Source organism: Piliocolobus tephrosceles, chromosome 2 (genome assembly GCF_002776525.5).
Source record: "Piliocolobus tephrosceles isolate RC106 chromosome 2, ASM277652v3, whole genome shotgun sequence".
In the NCBI taxonomy this organism is placed as follows: domain Eukaryota; kingdom Metazoa; phylum Chordata; class Mammalia; order Primates; family Cercopithecidae; genus Piliocolobus; species Piliocolobus tephrosceles.
The window spans coordinates 81,883,522-81,905,905 of record NC_045435.1 but is presented as its reverse complement, the minus strand read 5'-3'; the positions used below and the strand labels follow the sequence as shown (position 1 = coordinate 81,905,905).

General features: G+C 42.7%; 1 protein-coding gene and 1 pseudogene across 1 annotated transcript in view; one reads left to right on the top strand and one right to left on the bottom strand.

The window, feature by feature from the left end:
• The window catches only part of CACNA2D3 (calcium voltage-gated channel auxiliary subunit alpha2delta 3), a 958,661-nt gene that overhangs the window by 416,459 nt on the left and 519,818 nt on the right, over positions 1-22,384 (top strand). Inside the window, exon 6 of the mRNA XM_023189561.2 lies at positions 20,953-21,084. Within this exon, the coding sequence (XP_023045329.1) occupies positions 20,953-21,084 (132 nt within the window). The remainder of the gene's footprint in view (positions 1-20,952; positions 21,085-22,384) is intronic.
• Positions 20,048-20,392, bottom strand: LOC111524375 (annotated as a pseudogene).

The following is a 22,384-nucleotide window of genomic DNA, read 5'->3' as shown; positions in this document are numbered from 1 at the left end:
TGTGTATTAGTCAGGGTTCTCTAGAGGGACAGAACTAATAGGATATATGTATATGTGAACGAGAGGTTTTTCTGGTGGTGGTTGTTGTTTTTTGAGACAGAGTCTCTCTCTGTCACCAGGCTGGAGTGCAGTGGCGTGATCTCGGCTCACTGCAACCTCCAACTCCCTGGTTCAAGTGACTCTCCTGCCTCAGCCCCCCAAGTAGCTGGTATTACAGGCATGCACCACCACACCCAGCTAATTTTTGTATTTTTAGTAGAGATGGGGTTTTACCATATTGACCAGGATGGTCTCAATCTCCTGACCTCGTGATCTGCCCACCTCGGCCTCCCAAAGTGCTGAGATTACAGGTGTGAGCCACCACACCCGGCCTGAAAGGGAGTTTATTGAGGAGAATTAACTCACACAATCACAAGGTAAAGTCCCACAATAGACCATCTGCAAGTTGAGGAGTAAGGAAGCCCATGGTGGATCAGTCCGAGTCCCAAAACCTCAAAAGTAGGGAAGCCAACAGCGCAGTCTTCATTCTGTAGCCAAAGGCCGGAGAGCCCCTGGAAAACCACTGGTGTAAGCCCAAGAATCCCAAAACTGAAAAACATGGAGTCTGAGGTTGGAGGGCAGGAAGTATCCAGCACAGGAGAAAAATGAAGGCCGGCGGACTCAGCGAGTCCAATTTTCCACCTTCTCCTGCCTGGTTTATTTTAGTCACACTGGCAGCTGATTAGATGATGCCACCCAAATGGAGAATGGGTCTGCCTCTCCCAGACCACTGACTCAAAATGTTCATCTTCTTCTTTGCCAACACCCTCACAGTCACACCCAGGAACAATACTTTGCATCCTTCAGTCCAATCAAGTTGACACTGAATGTTAACTATCACAAAATTATTTCGTAACGAAAATTTAAAACAGTATTTCTATTTATTTATAGGAAAAAGACAAGAGAGAATGAAGTTTTGGGGAATTATCTTGATCATATTCATTGGAATTACCTTGAGAAGCTAACACCTCGTGTGTCCACTTTTATAGTGAAGACACAGGCTTCACTTGTCCGTTCCAGCTCTTTTCTCTTTACATTTGTGAGGAAGTTACATTTATTGTGATTAATACAGTTCCCTTCAAATACTCTGGGTACTAAAAATCTCACTCATGAAAACAGACCCTTCTAATTCTCCCTACTTGAAATGGAATGCTGTACTGCTGTGACAGATCAGAGAGATAGGCACATGGCTTGGGAAATTGATAAATAGAACAAAAAGGTCAGAGGGTGGTGTTAGGTTGTAATAATCCCATCTTAGTATAAACAAAATGTCTTTCCATCGATAGAGGAGGAAGTAAGCTGTTTTACATCAGGATTTTAACAGTGGTTCTCAATTGCATAGGGTGACTTTAATTTTCTTTCTGATCATTTGATTTTTTTAGCAGTGGATATTTTTGTTAACCAATTAAGAATTTATCTTTTAAGGGAAAGAATGAAACTATTTTTAAAGGGTGATTTCTACTTCCTGCCCCTCCAAAAAGAGCTCTGTCTGGTTTAAGATAAAAAGCACTAAGTGAAGACTTACTGCAGAGTTCTTTTTATTATTCCACTCTCCTGCCATTTTGGGGCTGAGGCTTGGCCTCTGTCCCTGTTCTTGGAGGTGGCCAGTGTGACAGCACAGCTTGTGTTTTGGTGGTCCTGTCAGGCTAGAGGACCCCACTGAGTAATAGTCCTTGGCTCAGGAGCTCAATTTTTTTTTAAATACTCTTTGCATTTTCTTTATCAAAAGGTCTTTCTTGTCTTTCTCTTTGGCACAATTAAACAGATTTTAGAATTTGCAGTTGTGGGTCCTTAATATATTCACCCCAAGATGCCTTCGTGCATCTGTTATATATTTCCATATTGTTTTTGCTAATAGTTTTGGAGAGATTTAAAACATTTGAACCTTTTTTTTTGCTTTAAAGACAATGTCTGGAGAAAGTTAAGGACCTAGAAAGTTATTAATTTTTTTTGTTTCCCTCATTGTACTGTGTAGTTAGCTGCTTTCAAAACAAAAGGTCTTGTTTTGCTTTGTCCTTCTTTTCTTTATAAATAGGCTTTGGGTTATTCAAGAGGATTGAATTGACCCTCTGGTATGAATTTTTACTGATCCCATATGCTAATTAACTATGTCTTATCTGTAATTCAATTGAAAGAGATAATATCTCCATATATAAATGGTAAGTACATAATACATTTTAGAGAGCAAATATTGAATAACTTAATATTGAATTAAATATCTGTTTTAAGTGACATGTTTGCTCTTAAATAATTCTACCTTTTATGGTGGGCTATTATTTTGAAACAGGCTTTAGTATTCTGTCTTTACGTCTTTTGTTATTGTTGTTGTTCGTTCCTCCAATCTTCTGACCTTACAGTGACCAAACTAGCCTTTTTGTTTTTTATGTTTTTGAAGATACAGATTCTTATTCTGTTACCAAGACTGGCATTGATTCTTATTCTGTTACCAAGAGTGACATGATCATAGCTCACTGCAACCTCCAACTCTTGAGCTCAAGGGATCTTCCTGCTTTAGCCTCCCAAGTAGCTAGGAGTATAGGTGTGCACCACTGTGCCTAGCTAAGTTTCCAAATTTTTGTAGAGGTGGGGGTCTCACTTTATTGCCCAGACTGGTCTCAAACTCCTGGCTTCAAGCAGTCCTCTCATAGCATTGGGATTACAGGCATGAGCCATTATGCCTGGCCTCAAGCTAGCTTTTTAAGTTTTTATTTTGTAACCCTTGACCTGGCGTCGTGGATGGTCCTTGCTTTGAGACATTCCATGAGTAACAGAGTTTTCAGTTATTAAAAAAATTATTATATTTTAATTATGTAAATGCTATTGAAATAGCAACTTTAAATTGGCATGCCCATTAATTCATATACAAAATAAAACCAAACTATTTAAAAATAATCATCAAATAGATCAAATGGTAAAATTGTGGAGGATTAAATACAAAAGGTGAATTGGATATTTGCTGCATAGATAGCATGTCTTGTTTCTAGTTACTTGCTGTAATAAAATTAGTCATCAAATGTGTTTGGACTCTGAAATGTTACCAAGGTTTGATGTGCTGTGTACTTCTGGTCGTTTAAAATATGTTCCAAACTAACAAACTGATAAAATAGAACATCATGATATACAAGTTTTAGCGCCTGTATTGCTAGAAGATCTTTCTGAATTAGTTTATTTTTTCAAATTTGAAAATAATAGTTTGAACTACTCAAAATTTTAAAAAGTATTTCCAACTCTTGACTTTAAAGCATGTTCTTTTTAAAACAATTTCAGCTAAAATGTCTAAGTAGTTCTGTCCTTGAAGATTCTTGAAGCTCAACTTCCATTTCTGAAGGCCTGTCCTTGTCATATATCATTTTTGTAGCAGCTGGCTTATTCCACTCTTGGTGTACTTCCTGTTAAATATATATGGCTTGCTGGGTTTTATTTTAGTAGCAGTAACATTTTCCTCTTTTTCATTGTTATTTGTAGCATGTAATCTGCTAGACTTGCAACATTATTTCCCACGAAGTACTTCTTTCTTTGTTTTTTTTCTTTGCATCCCAAGAGATCTGTGTCTTGCATTAAACTTTCCTTGCTGGTGACTGATACAGTTCCTTTTATCTGCCATGTAGTTTTAGAATGCTAACAAATTTCTTATACACCAATATGGTATGGAAGTGCTTCACTTGGGGAATGATCCTGACCAATTTAAATCCCTTAACTGAATTAGTGGCTTGGTTAAGTCCTAGGTCCCTTGGGTTGTATGACCTCTGAGATGACTCGTTGGGTGTTTGTGACAATACTGGAAACTTGGAAGAGATGTTTATGTTTGTTGACCTTATCATATTCTTCCCTGCGGTCTTTATTCTGGCACCCTGAATTTCTTTCAGGAACCAATCTTTCAGGGCTGCTGGGCTTGCATTTAGATCCAAGGCTCAATAGGTTTAAGCAGGTCGGCATGCCCCATCACCCTCCTGTGCTGACTAGTTCAGGGATGGGCATACAGTGGTCACAGTCTATGCAGTCAGAAGACATCTGAAGATCCCCTATTCTGCCTCGATAGAGTTAGGAAAAGATGTGATGACTGTAAGTGCTGTGGCAATTTTGTGGTCCTATAAGGGGAAAGGCTGGAGATGTTGGACAGTAGGGATGGGGTGAAGGGCCTGGATGTGTGAAAGGAAGAACCTGAGCATGGAGGCAGCCCTGCAGGATGCAGAAAAGAAACAAAGACAGAAACCAGGTCTCCGGTAAAGCCATGGGCAATCTCTGGATCATTTTCTCCACAAAGCCATTTTTACCCCTCATTTTTGTAGTTCCTTGGGCTAATATTTTTAAAGATATTTCGAGTAGGGTGTGTTTGGTTGCTTACATTGGGAAGACCCCTAACTTGAAGAATAGCGAGCACTGACATAATTACAGTAGAAACGCATAAGTAGCCTCCACCTAAGCAACTTAGTATATTAATTAATGTTCTTCCTTTCTTCTCCCATTGATAAAACACTTTGGAGGGCTGGTGTCTAGAGCATGCAGAATGCCCGCAGCTGGTAAAGCTCTCCCAAGACTCAAAAGGTCATGATCCTGCATGTGAAGGCTGGCTAATTATTAAAAGAAGGTGTTTAATGTTTTTTGAAAATGACTCCTTGCTATAATCTTTTTTGGTTAACCAACCAACATCAACACATGCACACACACAAGCACACACACACAGACACAGTCAACCAGTTTCATTCTTTATGGAGTGGAGTGAATTATAAATGGAATGCTCATTCATCTTGGTTTGCTCAGGATAAGCCTAATTTGTACTCTTTGTTTCTATGTGTTAATTAAAAGACTCCCACTTATTCTCAAAAGTGGTCCAGTTTGGATGATCAAACAGTCATCCTGGTTGTAAGTAGCTTAATAGAATTAAATTTGTACTCTTTGATTATTTTTAATGAGCCGTTTATATGACAAGAGGAGGCTTGTCCTTGCCACTTGTCCTTGCCACTCAGGAGTTAGGAGTTAGTATACAGGAGCTACACAGGTCCATAAACTGAGTCATTCAGTCTCATTTAATTTGGCTCCACTGCTGTTGTTCACCAAGCCAAAGAAATAGTTGATAAAAGAATTTATAGGGTGAATGAAGTCCAGCACAAAGATGGCTGGAGTTTCCTTGTTAATAGTTCTTGGCTAACATTACTGGAAGTTGGCATAATTCCTAGCATGTACCATACCCTTTGGAAGCAGTTTAAACTTCCAGTGGTATAGTTCAGGGAGGTTTACAACCTGTAGATCTTCGCATGAAATTGGGCATGTACTTACAATGTTCTCGCCTTGAGAACCCGGGTCCCTGGCACCATGTCCATCAAAACCACCTCAGCACAAAATTGGCTTCCTCCCTGGAACTCTGGGAGGGGCCAGATCTCGTGTGAGATTTGCTCGCAGATGATATCGCCCACTTCTTGGAACATCTTTCTGAACTTTCTCAGGCCTATTTCTGACTCCTGCTTACACTCTCACGTGTGGAGAGAGCTAGAAATGCCCTTTGTTACGTGGTCACATCTACAGTTTTTTGTTTTGGGGGCTGAATGGATTCAGCAATTTGTCAATTGCAGAGCAGGAAGACATAGAGGATGTATTTATATTTTAAAGAAGAACTTCCCCCAACTCTTTTTTTTTAGAGAGACAGAGTCTTGCCTTTCTGCCCAGACTGAAGTGTAGTGGCACAAGCATGGCTCACTGCAACCTCAAACCCCTGGGCTCAAGCAGTCCTCCCACCTCAGCCTTCCTAGTAGCTAGGACTGCAGGGATCCATCACTGCACCCAGCTAGTTTTCTAAAAAATAGTAATAAATGTAGAGATGGAGTCTTGGCTATATTAAGCAGGCTGATCTCTATAAACTCCTGACCTCAAATGATTCTCCTGCCTTGACCTTCCAAAGCACTTGGATTACAGGCATGAGCCACTGCATCCAGCCTAAAAGCTCATTTTCTTCATACAAGTGGTGTGTTCATATACCACCTGCTCCCCCACACATTATTCTGGACACTGTTAAGGCCTTGGTGTGGAGTGACTGAGGAAGGGAACTGGGAGGAGCTGAGAAGCTTTGCTGCTCTGAGCCATGGGGACTGTATTTCCCCAGTCCCAGCAGGTCATGGGCCACACTGAGGACATCTCCAGTCCTGCCCAACACCTGAGTGATTAAGCTTTTCTCTAAATGACTTACTCTTTATTTTCATCTAAATAAATGTAGCCACATTAGGAGCAAGGGATTTTGAGTATTACAAGTTAGATGTATTGGTTAAAATTTCTCCAACATCAAGAAATATATAACTACTAAAATATTTAAAAGGTTCTGTGTTCTACCGGAAATCACTGACACAGGAGGGAGGAGCCTTTTTCCACCCCTGGTTCAAGCAAGAGATCAAGATTTCTTTATTCTACTACCCCACTGGCTATTTGAAGCTCAGACCTTTAGCACTAGCTCCTTTCCTAGGCATTTAAAATTAAATTAAGGGACAGATGCCTCTATTGCCAGACCTGGCCATTTTGATCCCCAAACCCAGTATGTTCGGTAGACACCACCTTCTTCCTCACCCCACCTCTTTTAGTTACAAAAACCAAGGCTCCCCAGCATTTCAAAGGATGACAGGGGATCCCGATCCAGGGAAAAGACTGTGTCTACACCACGTCACCATGACTATCTCCATTCCTACTACCACTACCACCACCATGGTGCCTGTTAAACCGGTGACAACAGACCTGTGGGCAGGACTTGCAAGTGCAACACGGCACAAAGGCATTCCTTTACCCTCCTCAAGGCCCACCTCAAATTCCTGCTGTGCTGGACCTGGCCTTGCAGTGGTCTGTCTTCTCTTCTTACTCAGAGCTGACTTGTCCTCCTAATTCATCTGGTGTTCCTCACCCCAAGCCAGGTTTTCAGGCTGGTGACACTGTGACAGACGTTAAAAGCAGCACATAATGCAAATTCCAACTATACCTCAGTAAAACTGTTTAACAAACAGGGAAAATTCCTTTTCCCTGTCCCTTTGGCTCCCCATCTAGACTTCCCTTAGAAGCAGGCTCACGGTTGCATATTGTCTCTCCAATATAAATCTCATATTAGAGGCAGGAGAGTCAGCGCTTGGCCTTTTGCTGTTAAAAACAAACAACAAACCTGAACTTGTCCCTGTTCCCTTTCTCAAATGTCCATAATTCCCTTATCTCCCTGGGTGCAGTGTCTGGGCCCACAGCAGCTCTGACTATGTAGTGACGTGATGCTGCTCCCCATTCCTTTCCCATAGCCCTCTGCTGCCCACATGCCCCCAGCTGCAGCCCCAGCCTTTCTTTGTCCAGTCTGCGGCTTCTATGTCTTCGCTCCAGCAATATCCCTGACAGCTCCTTAATTGCTACATGCATTTGTACCATTCCCTGGCAATTATATTTCAGACCCTGTCAGGGTACCTGCTAGCCTTGGGGCTGTGTTTATATTAAATATCAATAAAAAGCTGATAGCATCAGCCTAGATGGCAGGCTCACAAAATCATATTTTACTGGGAGCCAGGCCTGTCTGGAAGATGGAAGGAAGGAATGTTTAAATTTCTTTTTCTCTTCTGAAAGGTTAAAATGAGAAGAGACTTTCCTCAGTGACTATCAGGAATGGGTTCTTGCTAAATGATGACAGCTGTGTACTCTCTAACTGGATGTTGTCCTTTATTGTAAATGACTTGTCATCTGTCAGTTCTTTCCAGAATTGTTTCTTTTGTCTCCCCACCCCCACAGAGCATAGGCTTCAATTCCCATAGGTTTTTTTTTTAAGTTCTGGGTGATGGAATGGCTAAGAGTTTATTTGGCTTTACTTTATGAGGAGGGTTTAGGACAGAGGCCAAGGGTTAAGTGGCTCTGAACCCACCCCATCCTGCATCCCCCGTCCCCTGCATCCCCTCTGCTGAGGGGGCCATGAGAGCAGAACCATGTTCCCCACTGGCTGTGTGGTGTTTGCTTGCTGGGCCTCAGTTCCCTCATCCTCCAGAAATAGTCTGGGCCTTCCCCGGAGCAGTGAGCGTGATGGAGCGTGAGGGGGCAGAGCAGCTGGCACCGTGTGGCGCAGTGGCTCCTGCCAAGAAAGCCCCCCCTGGAGGTTTCACACCCCCAAATGTGGGTGGTCAAGGATACCACTTCCCTGTGGTTTCCACTCTTTCACACTGCTGATGATACAGTTCTGTCTATTGGAGACAGACGGGAAGAATGGCTTGAAGGGATTGCATTTTGAAGACAGTTTCAACAGGGAAATCATAGTCCAGTCTGCAAATCTATGACAAGACAGCTTTTTGGGGACACGTTTCCCTGTTGCAGTCAACAGAATTTCCCATTTGTGTGTGATCTAAGGGGCATGCCCCCTCCCCTTGGCTCATTTCCCATGGTGTAGTGATTCTGCAGCATGGTTGTCCTGGCTTCCTGCTGTGGGGGATTCCCCACATGGATGCTGGGACAGTGCAGAAGAGAGCTTCAACAGCTGGCACAGCACCTGCCTTCAGTGCAAAACCTGGACCGACACGTGTTTAGCAAGCACATCCTCTCTGTGTCCCACTGGCTTCTCTCCCTCTACCACCCTCGTAGAGGTGCCCTCATGTAGCCCATGGATGACTGCAGGAGCCTCTAAACACTCCCCTCTACCCTTCCAGCCTGCACCACCCCCTTCCCGCTCCACCGCTTGGTTGCTCTCTAAATGGCAAAGGAGGCCTCCACTGCTCTTGAGATTGAAGACAGACTGCAGACCCAGGTCTACAAAGCCCTGCTTGGTTCCCCCTGTCCCCATTTCCCACCCCAGCCTCCTTTTTATTTCCTGCATTCCAGGCACTTAGACTTCCTTTGGCTCTGCCAGGACCACTCTTCAACCCGCCCACCCCATGCCTGTGCATTCTACAGATTCCATTTTCCCCCACTGGGCTGTGCACTCCACTAGGTCAAAGGCCATGTCTGGTTTTGCCCACTGCTTTGTCTCCAAATCCTAGCAGGTGCCTGGCACACAGTAGGCATTCAGTAAATATTTTCTGAGTGAATGAATAAATAAATGCATACTATATCCAGTATGCATGCTAAATGCTTTGGGGGATATTAGAAAATATGACATGATTTAGTACTCTTTGGGTGAGTTGTTTAATAGTTGTAACAGTTACCATGAAGGAAACAATCAGACAAGGTGAAAGAGAAAGCCTCAGTGAGCTTGACCAGTGCAGATGTGGGTGTATGTTGGGAGCTGGAGGGAAAGTGGATTTATTTTCAAAAGGGGTCCTGGGCCAGATCAGAATGGTGTGAAGCCTCAGGCAGTGGGATTAATCTCTCTGTGATGAGTTTTCAAAAACTACTGATGCTTCTGGAGCAGGGTGGGTGCTCTGGCCGTGGTGTTCAGTACAGATTTTCAAGCAAAATGCTTGAGTTCCAAAGAACTGCTGTGGCAGTTTTGCAGCACTGGCGTTGTTCTAGTATTTGCTGGTGGGAAAAGGGGGATTCTGTGCTCACCCCATTTCTGAACCTTTCCAAAATGAGCTTTATTTCCTTTCCAGCCAGAGCCAAACCTCAGGAAGGAGTGAGTTCATCAGCATTTTGTTATATGAAAAGGTGATGTAGTGATAGGGAAGTATCATGTATCAAAGGAAGTGTTTTAAATTAGTGAATATTAGCTTAACTACAGTCAATCAAATGCCATTTTAGAATCAGAAGCCTCCTAGAATGTGCTTAAGTTCACTCTGTAGTATCATAGCCATGATTTTATGCCTTGTAAATGTCCCCTCTACCAGCAGACCTCAAGTCCAAATGCTAATAGTGATGCAGTAGCCTCATTGGCCTGCTTTGCAGCAGAGAACCTGGGGTGGATGCATCCGAGAACTCTCGGAGGGGGACTCCAAATTGGTACCCAGTGCTACTCTTATCTTCATCCATCCTGTCCTCTTGAATGTACGCATATATCCCAAGTATTAAGTACTAAGATGCCCTGTCAGGGCCCCAAGAAAGCCTGAGGGAGCCCCCTCTTCTAAGGGTCACCTACTTATTTGATGATGGCTAGGGGAAGGCAGCCTCCTCTGAACCACGTGTTACCCTGCTCTGTGGACTGCGCCTTCCCTGCCCTTGCTTTCCCCCACCCCTTGTGTACTGTCTGGTAGCCAGTAAATAAAGGTCAAGTCTTCTGTTATCTAGGAGTTTTTACAGGAATTTAGCTAACTTTCACCTTGAGCAAGGTAATATACTATAGCAATGGACTTCAAAGCTTTGGGGATAGATTTCCTTATCTGTAAAATGTGGCTGGGAGAAGTAGTGCTTGACTGCCTGGAAAGGGCCATACATAGTGTGTGGCACATTGTAAGTGCCCCCTAAGTGGTCATCTCTGCCGCTATCATTATCAGCATCATCATGATTTCTGTGATACAATTTTCTTCTTAACATCTCTAAAAGAGACTTGTGAATGGTTTATTCCAGGAGAATGAGGAAGAAGAAATGCAAGTTTCTCCACAAAATTTAAAATATATGAAGGGAGAAAGACTATTTAAAGTTGATATATTTATGGCAAAACAAAATTCTAATCATTCACATGAACTCTCACCGGGGAATGAAGCCTGACGTGTAGCATACCGAGGCAACAGGCTGAGGGAGACTAGAGCATTATCTGGCATTTGCCAAGCCGTTTGCTTCCCAGCTCCATCCCGAGTGGTTCAGCACTGGGCCATGAATCCTCCTTGTCCCTCTGGTCCCAGGGCTGCCAGAAATTGGCTCCAGCTTTGTGAAGAGCAACCTGCATGTCATGTCTAGCATATCACTAAGTTTAGAGGAAGGGTAAATGTTTGACAAATAAATCTATTTTATAATTTAGCACATATTAAGGACTATTTTCCAATAGATATAAAGTGCTTGATAATTAGCATCAACACTATTCATTATTTAATCTATCATCTACTTAGAATGAATGGGAGAGATGTCATTTACTTGCTGAAATGGGAGACATGAAAACTATCCAATCATTCTCATCTTGAATTTGGTCCAACATACCACACAGAAGAAAACTCCTGCATGGGCTTCATCCCCAGGCTCCCCTGCCCGCTATAATTTCATAGCTGGGAGGTGCACCGCTTTGAAGGCATTCAGGAAAGACAGAGATGCTTCCTCCAGCCTTGTTCAAGGCAGGCATCTGCACAAGGGCCACACTTTAAAAATCCTGTTGATTCTGAGCTGAGTCCCTTCCCTTCCATCAGTGGTTTTTGGGTAAATGTAGTTTGTCTCTAATTCTGTGCTAGCTTATAATTGTTGGTCCTCACTCAGATTCCCTAGAGGTTGACCCATATTTTGTGGTAGAAAATGGCAAGTTTAAATTAATACAGTTCTGCTAATTCACTGGAGAATAAATGGTATTGGGGGAAAAATCAAGTGTATATCAGATGACTGAGGTCTGGAGAGGAAACTCAAGCACTAAGGCATCCATAAAGTTTCTGATTGCCTGTCCTGGGAAGAGGAAGTAGGCCATGCTTGCTATAGATTTTGGAAAATAAATTTGATTTTGGAGTCATGAATGAGGGCATGATGGACCTTGGCATGAGTGGAACACAGATTATGTCTGCTACAAAATGCATTATTGGCAGGAAACTTACATATCTGCTAAAATCCTTGCGGCGGCCTCCCCACCTCTCCAGCCTTATCCGGTACCTCTCCCCAAAACACCAGATTCTTCCCAACTCAGGGTTTTTGATCTTGCTTATTCACTCTGTGTACAAAGCTCTTGCTAGCCTAGGCATTTGGGAGCTGGTGCCATCTCAGCGTTCAGGTCATCTATATGACCTCTGGGAGGTCATCTTTGACCACCCAATTTTGGGTAACTCCCTGCCCCACTTTCCACAGACAGTAATTCTCTGGCTTATCCCATTTTATTTTCATTACACCTATTTCTACTTGAAATTCTCATTTATTGGCCATTGTTTCTCTCCTCCTCAGACTGAAATGTCAACTTCATTGTCTGGTATACTGTTGAATGACTGATATACTAGGTACTCAATCAATGTTTGTTGAGTAAACAAATGAATGAAAGCGTCATCACAGGACCTTGCCTTGATAATTTAAGGAAGAGAGAAAGAGACTTGCCTGACGTCTGTCCTGGATACTCTCAGGACAGCTGAACTGCTGCGGGTGGGGAGTTGGGGGCTTCCACTGTTCTGGGACTAGTGATGGGCCCTGGTGGCGTATGCAGTTCTCCCACCACACAGCAACTTCTGTGCCTTGTCTTAGACGCCTTTAAGGAAGAGCCACTTTCATCTGGCTTCTACAGATGGAGGCACTGGGGCTGAGGAACATTAAGTCACAAGCCCAAGGCCATTAGCTAACCAGTGATAAGTGAGATCTCAGACCTCAGACGCAAGCTCCAAGGCCCGAGTCCTGACTGCTGTGCTGCTGTTGAGGTGCTGCCCAGCAACCCTGATGTGGAGAACATGGTGAAAGTTGGGAGCTCCTCTTGAGACCTTATTTCTTTCTTTTCTTTTCTCTCTCTCTCTCTCTTTTTTTTTTTTTTTCGAGACAAGGTCTCACTTTGTCACTTAATCTGGAGCCCAGTAGTGCAATCTTGGTTTGTTGCAGCCTTGACCTCCCAGTTTCAAGCGATCCTTTCACCTCGGCTTCTTGAGTAGCTGGGATTACAGGCGCACACCACCATGCCTGTCTACTGTTTTGTATTTTCTGTAGAGATGCAGTTTTGCCATGTTGGCCAGACTGGTCTCAAACTTCTGAGCTCAAGTGATCCCATCCGCCTCGACCTCCCAAAGTGTTGAGATTATAGGTGTGAGCCAACGGGCCCAGCCAAGACCTTATTTGTTTAATTTCTAATGAATGGAGTAAATAACAACCAGTATTTATGAAGCATTTTGTATGTGCCAGTTGCTGTGCTAAGTGCTTTACATCCATTAATTTGCTTGGATCCATGCGGGCTGACCATTTCAGGCACTGCTCAGGATGGAACGTATAACTCAAATACAGTAATAAGAGGGAGCACCTTATTCAAAGATGCAAAACTAGTCTGGAAAGGTATGCGAGAGTGTAGGTGTGTGCAGAGAGAATGTTAGCCATGTGCCACACAAGAAGACGCTATGTAGCAACGTGCACACAACAGGCCAGAGCAGTTATCTGGGTGAAAATGAAAAAAGAAAACTACAAAAGGAGTTTGCTGTTAGGTTATATTACAAAGACAGATCAGGGTTGTGGGAGGTGCTCTTCAAATACAAATTATAAATTTATCTCAAAGGTGGTGTGGAACTCTTACTCCCCAGACATCTGCTAGTAGTCTGTTTTAGTAAAAGCTGAACATCTGATAGATTCTTGACTGGCACTGGGGGTAATTTCATGTCTCAGAAGGTAGAGGAAACAGAACTGCTACTCCTGGATTATATATTGACCAACATGAATAATAAGTTAATGTGGATTGGATAAGAATGTTGGAGAAAATGACCATGTTATCCTGGAATTCACTTTATTGAGCAGAGTTCTGGGCATTGATACATACATTAGACATTCAGGAAAGTGATTTTAATCCAACTAAGTGCATTACAGGTAGGACCCATTGACAGAGGTCAGGAAGAATGGTTCGCTTAGGAAAATATAATATGGACATGAAAATCTGAATTGTTCCCACAAGAAGAAAAGGGTGAAGGCGTTGAAATATCCTTCGCTGAGTAGAAGCCCTGGTTTTATTAAACTCAGATTTTTAAAAGAATATATACAAACCATATTGTGTAGGATAATTCAGAAGATACTGGGTTGAACAGTGGTCCCAAAAAGATATGTTCACGTTCTGATCTCCAGTACCTGCAAATGTGGTTTTATTTGAAAATAGAGTCTTTGCAGACATAATTAATTTAAGGATCTTGAGATGAGACCATCCTGAATTTAGGGTAGTGCCTAAACCCAGTGACCAGTCCTTCTGAGACAAAGTAGAGAGAGAGATTTAACATAGACACACAGAGGGGAAGGCCATGTGAAGATGGAGGTAGAGTGGAAATAATGAGGCTACAAGCCAAGGAGTATCAAAGATGGCAGGTGAGCACTAGAGATTAGGAGAGGGGCATGGAACAGACTCTCTTCGAACCTCCAGAAGGAAGCAACCCTGCTGGCAGCTTGGTTTTTAACTTCTTCTATCCCAAATTGTGAGAGAATCAATCTCCGTTGTCTTTAAGCCATCCAGTTGGCAGTATTTTGCTGCAGCTGCCACAGAAAGCTAATTCAGTACCTTAAACCTCTAAAAAGATGAAAGGTGGAGGTACAAGTTGAGGCTCAGATAAATGTGATGCCTGAAGAACCCTAAGTGAAGCAAAGGGGTCTTTTAAACAGAATTTGAAACAAAACACAAACAAGGAAAATGGTTCGTCTGCTACTCCACAGGTTGCTGTCATTTTCACAAGTGACCATAAGAAAACAAATCAGCTCAGCCACCATCGAGGGAACATGAGGCTGAGCTCTGGTCCACACCCCAACATGACATTTGCCTGCTCCCCATGGGACGATGGAAGGACCAGGGGACCTGAGTATATGTGGGTCATGGGCAGCATTGACTGTCCCGTGGGTTACTTCATTTCCACTCTCTGTCAGTGATGTTGGGAAAATCATATTTAACTTGTCTATTTTTTTTTAAACTCAAATACTCAGATGAAGGCTCCGTCTATTTTTTCTGTTTTTTCTTTCCCTATCTTTTAAATGACTGTCACAATAGACAGCTATTTAAGATTTCCCCTTCTATTAACATTGCTTGCTAAGCAAGCTTGTGAAATCAATATACTGTGATGATGTTACAAGCCAAGATAAGTGTTATTTCAAATATTTGATCAAATGAGTGTGTACAACACAGCCCCCATTTTAGGTAGATTATATTTTTTTAGTGGTTCTATTTGCAGTTGTTCACCATGCCCTTGGAAAAATCGAAGTCCCCTCTTCTTGCAGTGGCATAATTTTAGAGCAAGATTTGGTGTCCAAATGAAGTGAATGAAACATTCTTAGTTTGCTTTGTATTTCTGAAGATGCTCACAGTTCCTCAGGGGGCAACCTTAGATTTCTAGGACCACCTGGAGGTCTGGGCACCAAAGAAACCACACTTAAGAAAAAAGAATTGTCAAAACTGGGCAAATCCCAGTTGCCACACTTAAGAAAAAATAATTGTCTAACTAGAAACTGTTTGACTCCTTAACATGTTGAGACAGTGAGCTAAGGAAATGGAATTTTCACTTCTTTCTGTGGAAGGTTTTTATGACACTGACATAATTGAGGCCATTGATGGAGGCAAGAACCATGGATTTTTCAGTGTCATTATTGTATTTGCATCTTTGTGGATTTATTTAAGTGGGTTTTGCCGCTAGGGGTGAGGCACGGTAATTGTTATCAAGCTTAGACAGGAAAAAGAAAGAGCTCCATTTTCCAGGATTGTGAGGATAAAGTCCTCCTAAAATTACTTTGTGGTAAAAGGCTGATTGGGTCATTTTCACACCCCCAGGCTATGATGGGGTTTATTGCAATTTACAAGAGTTAGAGCATTTACCCTTGAGATGGAATTCAGAATCCCAGTTACCTCAGTGATCTCAATGAATAAGGCAGGGCAGAGGTGACACAACAAGCCAGGACATCGTGTCTGCCCACTGGCCCTGGTGCCATTTTGTGGACTCTAGAGCTGTGCAGGTGGATGTCCTGAGGCTGCCGCTGGAAAGGGGTAGGCAGCTCTGGAGGAGGGGAGGTGCACTGGGGCCATTCCTGAGTGCCCTTGTAAGTGGACCTGACTCGTGTGACCATTTCTAGCATCATGTTGCTCATTGTTTCCTCTGCAACTTGACGACTGGAGTAACCTAATCCATCCTCACTCCTCCTCCTGTCTATATGATATTGATGAATCTCTGGAATGAGGATGTCACAGTGGGATTGTGTGACTCAGCGTCCAGCAGGGAACTCTGGTGAGGGTACAGGGCTCTAGGCCAAGGGAACAGCCCCACTGATGGCTGCGTGAGTGCCTCTGGCCATTAGCTGTAAACAGGTCTCTAGGGTGGGTATTTTTTTTTTCTTTCCGTCTTTTATTTTAGGTTCAGGAGGTACATGTGCAGGTTTGTTATATGAGTAAATTGCATGTCACAGGGAGTTGGTGTACAGATTATCACCCAGGTAATAAACATAGTACTCAATTGGTAATTTTTTGATCCTCACCCTCCTCCCACCCTCCACCCTCAAGTAGACCCCAGTGTCTGTTGTTCCCTTCTTTGTGTCCATGTGTACTCAATGTTTATCTCCTACTTATAAGTGAGAACATAGGCTGTTTAATTTTCTGTTCCTGCATTAATACACTCAGGATAATGACCTCTGGCTCCATCCATGTCACTGCAAAGTATATAATCTCATTCTTTTTTGGGACCATGTATTATTCCATGGTGCATATGTATAGGGTGGGTATTATTTTGCCATTTTACAGATAAGGAAACCTGAGATCAGAGGCTTTGGCCCTTAGTAGCTGGATGTTTTTAGGAAAGTACCTCGTTTCCTGGTGCTGTAGTTTCCATTGCTGGAGGGTGGAGGAGAACAAGGGATCCAGCCTGCCTTGGAGGGCTGGGCTGCTGAGGGGGGATAGGTGATAAAGTAAGCACCATGCCTATACCCCAGGAAGGACTCAGTGAAAGTTTCTCCTCCTCCTCCTCTTCCTCATCATTAATAACTCATGTAATCATTCTCAAACTTTTCATCCTGACACTTGACAGCTATTTCTCCTCTAAGAATGGAGTATTGCTTAATGTGGCATCATTTTGAAACAGGGTCTTCAGAGGTTAAAAAAGAAAAAGCGAACCATCACAGAGCATCCTCAGTGACCCACATTGCTTCAGCCAGTGTACAGGAAATACTTGTTTATTCTCCTTCTTTGTCTTCACCCTTATTTTTTTTCCAACTTTTATTTTATTTTATTTTATTTTTTTGAGACGGAGTCTTGCTCTGTTGCCCAGGCTGGAGTGCAGTGGGGCAATCTTGGCTCACTGCAACCTCTGCCTCCCAGGTTCAAGCTGTTTTCCTGTCTCAGCCTCCCGAGTAGCTGGGACTACAGACGCCTGCCACCACGCCTGGCTAGTTTTTCTATTTTTAGTAGAGATAGGCTTTCACCATGTTGGCCAGGCTGGCCTTGAACTCCTGACCTGAAGTGATCCACCTGCCTCAGCCTCCCAAAGTGCTGGCATTACAGGTGTGAGCCACCATGCCCGACTTCAACTTTTATTTTTAAGTTCAGGGGTACATGTGCAGGTTTGTTATATAGACCCACTTGTGTCATGGGAGTTTGTTGTACAGATTATTTCATCACTTACGTATTAAACCTAGTACATATTAGTTATTTTTCCTAATCCCCTCCCTCCTCCAAACCTTCACCCTCTGAAAGGCCCAGCATGTGTTATTCCCCTCTCTGTGTCCATGTGTTCTCATCATTTAGCTCCCACTTATAAGTGAGAACATGCAGTATTTGGTTTTCTGTTCCGATGTTAGTTTGCTAAGGATAATGGCTTGCAGTTCCGTCCATGTCCCTGCAAAGGACATGATCTCATTGTTCTTTATGGCTGCATAGTATTCCATGGTGTATATGTACCACATTTTCTTTATCCAGTCTGTCATTGATGGACATTTAGGTTGATTCCATGTCTTTACTATTGTGAATAGTGCAGCACTGAATATATGCATGGGTATATCTTTATAATAGACTGATTTATACTCCTTTGAGTGTATGCCCAGTAATGGGATTGCTGAGTCTAATGGTATTTCTGTCTTTAGGTCTTGGAGGAGTCGCTACACTGTCTTCCATAGTGGTTGAACTAATTTACACCCCCATCAACAGTGTACAAGTGTTCCTTTTTCTACACAACCTCACCAGCATCTATTACTTTTTGACTTTTTAATAACAGCCATTCTGACTGGTATGAGACGGTATCTCATTGTGGTTTTGATTTGCATTTCTCTAATGATCAGTGATGTTGAGCTTTTAAAAATATGATTGTTGTCTGCATGTATGCCATCTTTTGAGAAATGTCTGTTTATGTCCTTTGTCCGCTTTTTAATGGGGTTGTTTTTCTTACTTGTTTAAGTTCCGTATAGATACTAGATATTAGACCTTTGTCAGATGCATAATTTGCAAAAATTTTCTCCTATTTTGTAGGTTGTCTGTTTATACTCTGTTGATAGTTTTTTTTGCTATGCAGTAGCTCTCTGGTTTAATTAGATCCCATTTGTCAATTTTTGCTTTTCTTACAATTGCTTTTGGTGTCTTCATCATGAAATATTTGCCTGTGCCTGTGTCCTGAATGGTATTGTTTAGGTTGTATTCTAGGGTTTTTATAGTTTTGGGTTTTACATTTATGTCTTTAAACCATCTTGTGTTAATTTTTGTATACAGTATAAGGAAGAGGTCCAGTTTTAATATTCTGCATGTGGCTAGCCAGATATTCCAGCATCATTTATTGAATAGGGAATTCTTTCCCCATTGCTTGTTTTTGTCAGGTTTGTCAAAGATAAGATAGTTGTAGGCATGCAGTCTTATTTCTTTGCTGTCTGTTGGGTACCATTGGTCTATATGTCTGTTCTCATACCAGTACCATGCTGTTTTGGTTATTGTAGCCCTGTAATATAGTTTGAAGACAGGTACTGTGATGCCTCCAGCTTTGTTCGTTTTGCTTAGGGTTGCCTTGGCTATTCAGGCTCTTTTTTAGTTCCATATGAATTTTAAAATAGTTTTTTCTAGTTCTGTGAAGAATCTCGATGGTAGTTTATTAGGAATAGCATTGAATCTATGAATTGCTTTGGGCAATATGACCATTTTAACAATATTGATTCTTCTTATCCATGAGCATGCAACATCTTCCATTTGTTTGTGTCATCTCTGATTGCTTGCAGCAGTGGTTTGTAGTTCTCTTTATAGAGATCTTTCACCTCCCTAGTTAGCTATATTCCTAGGTACTTTTTTCTTTTTGTGGCAATTGTGAATGGGAATTCATTCATGATTTGGCTTTTGGCTTCACTGTTGTTGGTGTATAGGAATACTAGTGATATTTTGCACATTGATTTTGTATCCTGAGACTTTGCTGAAGTTGTTTATGAGCTTAAGAAGCTTTTGGGCTGGGACTATGGGGTTTTTTAGGTATAGGATCATGTCTTCTGTAAACAGGGATAATTTGACTTCCTTTATTCCTATTTGAATGCCCTTTATTCCTTTCTCTTGCCTGATTGCCCTGACCAGGACTTCTAATCCCTGTTGTGTTGAGTAGGAATTCACCGTTATTTTTTTAAATCTCTGAACTGAAGGCAAAGAGTTATCTTTGGGCTACCGTAGGTGAGGAAAAGAGATTTGCTTATGGGATTCCATGGCAGAAGAGTGAATGATTGCCTAGTATCTGGAGAACAATCTTTGTGTTGTCCTTCTGTATTAGCCTGTTCCCATGCTGGTAATAAAGATATACCTAAGACTTGATAATTTATAAAGGAAAGAGATTTAATTGACTCATAGTTCCACATGGTTGGGGGGGCCTCACAATCATGGCAGAAGGCAAAGGAGGAGCAAAGGCACATCTTACATGGCAACAGGCAAGAGAGCATATGCAGGGGAGTTCCCCTTTATAAAACTCCTTCAAAAAAAGTCTCAGATCTTGTGAGACTTATTCACTATCATGAGAACAGCACAGGAAAGACCTACCCCACCCTCATGATTCAATTGTCTCCCACCAGGTCCCTTCCACAATACATGGGAATTATGGGAGCTACAATTTAAGATGAGATTTGGGTGGGGACATAGCCAAATCGTATCACCATCCATCCATCCTTCCTTCTATTCCTCTACAAGAGTTTTGGAGCTTCTGCCATGTGCTGGTCAAAGGGTACAGCAAAAGACCAACAAGAAGTAGTCTGTACTTTCACAGAGCTCACATTCTGCTGAACAGCAGAAGTAGAGAGATTTAGTTATGTAATTTCTATTTATTTATTTATTTATTTATTTATTTATTTATTTATTTTTGTGTCAAGCTGTTCTTTATTTCAGGGAGAAGCCAGGGGAAGGGGCTCAGTCTTTCTTGGCAGCAGCTTTCCTCATAGCGGCTAATACGTTGCTCAGCTCCTCCCGCTTCCTCTTGGCGCGGATGTGCATCCCCACCCTTTTCTTGATAAGCTTGAGGGCCCGTTTGTCCTTGGAGACCTTTAGTAACTCCATGGCGCGCCGCTCCTACGGGGCAAAGCCACACACCTCCCGAATCATGTCCCGCACAAACTTGGTGTGTTTCGTCAGACGCCCGCTGCGGCAGCTGTGCCCGGGCTTGCTCACGTTCTTGGTCACCTTGTGGCCCTTGTTGAGGCCCACGGCCACAGGGTAGCGTAGAGCCATGGCTACTGCTCTCCAGTGGCGGCCGTGGCGGAAGGGCTGGCGCCGCGCGGAACTCTGGGATATCTCTATTTATTTTTTTTAAAAAAGCAAACTTCTAAGTGAGGGCAAAGAGAAATAGAATAGGGCTATGTTGGTGGCTGAGGTGATTAGAGTGAGAGAAAATACAGTTTTCCTGTTTTTAATACCAAGTTCTGGCTCAGTAGGGGGAAAAGCAGGAAAATAATGCTAATAAGGTCTCTCTCTGCTTTCTTAAAGAGGATTATGTGATTTTCTCTATGGGATATGTGACATTGAAAGGTACAAATAAAAGGAAGTGTCTTTTAAGTAAGGAACCATCAGTTAGAGGCTCCTGGGAGACTAGGAGGGCTTAGGCAGGAGGGGAATCCCCAGCATCTGGGATCCCTGGGAGTTAAATGTTTTTGAGGCTATAACTTTCTTCATAGCCTCTTGCAAGATGGAGTACCTCATGCCAGTATCTGCCAAGCGGTGTGGGAAATAAAAGGAATTTTATTTCACTTTGTTTTCTAATACACCCCTCTCTTTCTCTTTCTTTTTTACAGACCCTGCAATTGTCAATGGGGTTTATTGGTCTGAATCCCTAAACAAAGTTTTTGTAGATAACTTTGACCGTGACCCGTCTCTCATATGGCAGTACTTCGGAAGTGCAAAGGGCTTTTTTAGGCAGTATCCGGGTGAGTATCCCTGCATTGACAATTATGACTCAGATTAATGATAACTGGTAATGAGATATTTTTCTTTAGAGTTCGAGGTTAAAACTTTTCTGCCTTCTCTTAGAAGAAAATGAAAGATGAAGTGCACACCTGTTGTCAGGGTGCAGGACAGGAGTGGCAAGGTGGCATCCACATGGGCATGCACACACGTAGGACGTGATCACAGAACTCTCTGGATCTGCACCTTTCTCAGTAGAATAATTCACAGAGCTGTCACCACATGTGAAGAACTGTGGTGTGAACTGTACCTTATTTAATACTTCTGAACAAGAGTTTGGCCTTATTACTAATACCTGCTATTATTGCTGTAATTATTATTATTGGGGAAAAGAGCAATTCATACTTGGGCAATTGAATTCTCACTAACAGGCATAAGAAATAGAGAATTTGAACAGATTTGTCCACCCCAGAGCTGACTCCCCTTGCAGGAAGATGTTGAAATGGCCCAAGCATAGATGGCAGCAACAACCCTCCGCAGAGGGCGCCCCCAGCAGCCCCAGCACTGCGTATCTCAGAGGCTGTCCCTCATGCCTTTGGAACAGGTGTTCCTTCTGGAGCCTTCTCAGGCCTCTGCTTTGTGATAGGATTTTAATTCTGGCTTGGTTTGAATTCTGATTAAAAAGGGAAGTTTTAATTTTGCTTACAAGTTGTGAAAACAGGACTCGGGGCTGCAATTGTGCCAACATCACAGCTGTAGAAATTAACAAGCTCAACCTAAAAGAAGGGGGGAAAAACCCACCCTGCATAATCTTGGAGCAATTAAGTGAAGTCTTTTATGTTTTCATTAAGTAAGACTAGGCACCTGACGTCTTCCCACTTTGAGGCACAGAGACTGCCGGCCTCCGCCTTGTGGAGTTGTTTGCCCCGTGCACAGCATCTGTGCCCCGAGATTTGCCTGCCGGGTCTCTACTTCGCCAGATTACAGAACATTTCCCAAGAGTCATGTTCAGCATAGCACGCGTGCTTCCTCCCAGAGCTCACAGAAATGTAAACAATTAGCATCATGTTAAAGATAATGCCATAATAAACAGTGGATGATTAAAGTTCCAGTGCCACCAAATTGCAATCTGCCTTGATACACTCACCAGAGAGCAAATCTGATGCAGATATGGCTGAAATCAGAGCCTGGCAGAGAGGTTGCTCTGCTTGGGAAGCCCCTGGGTGTCCACCCCTCTCACTATGTGGCATTGTGAAGAGGGCAAGACAGATAAGTAGAAACCACAAATCACCTGTTGTCTCCGTCAACAGGGAGTCCTTAATC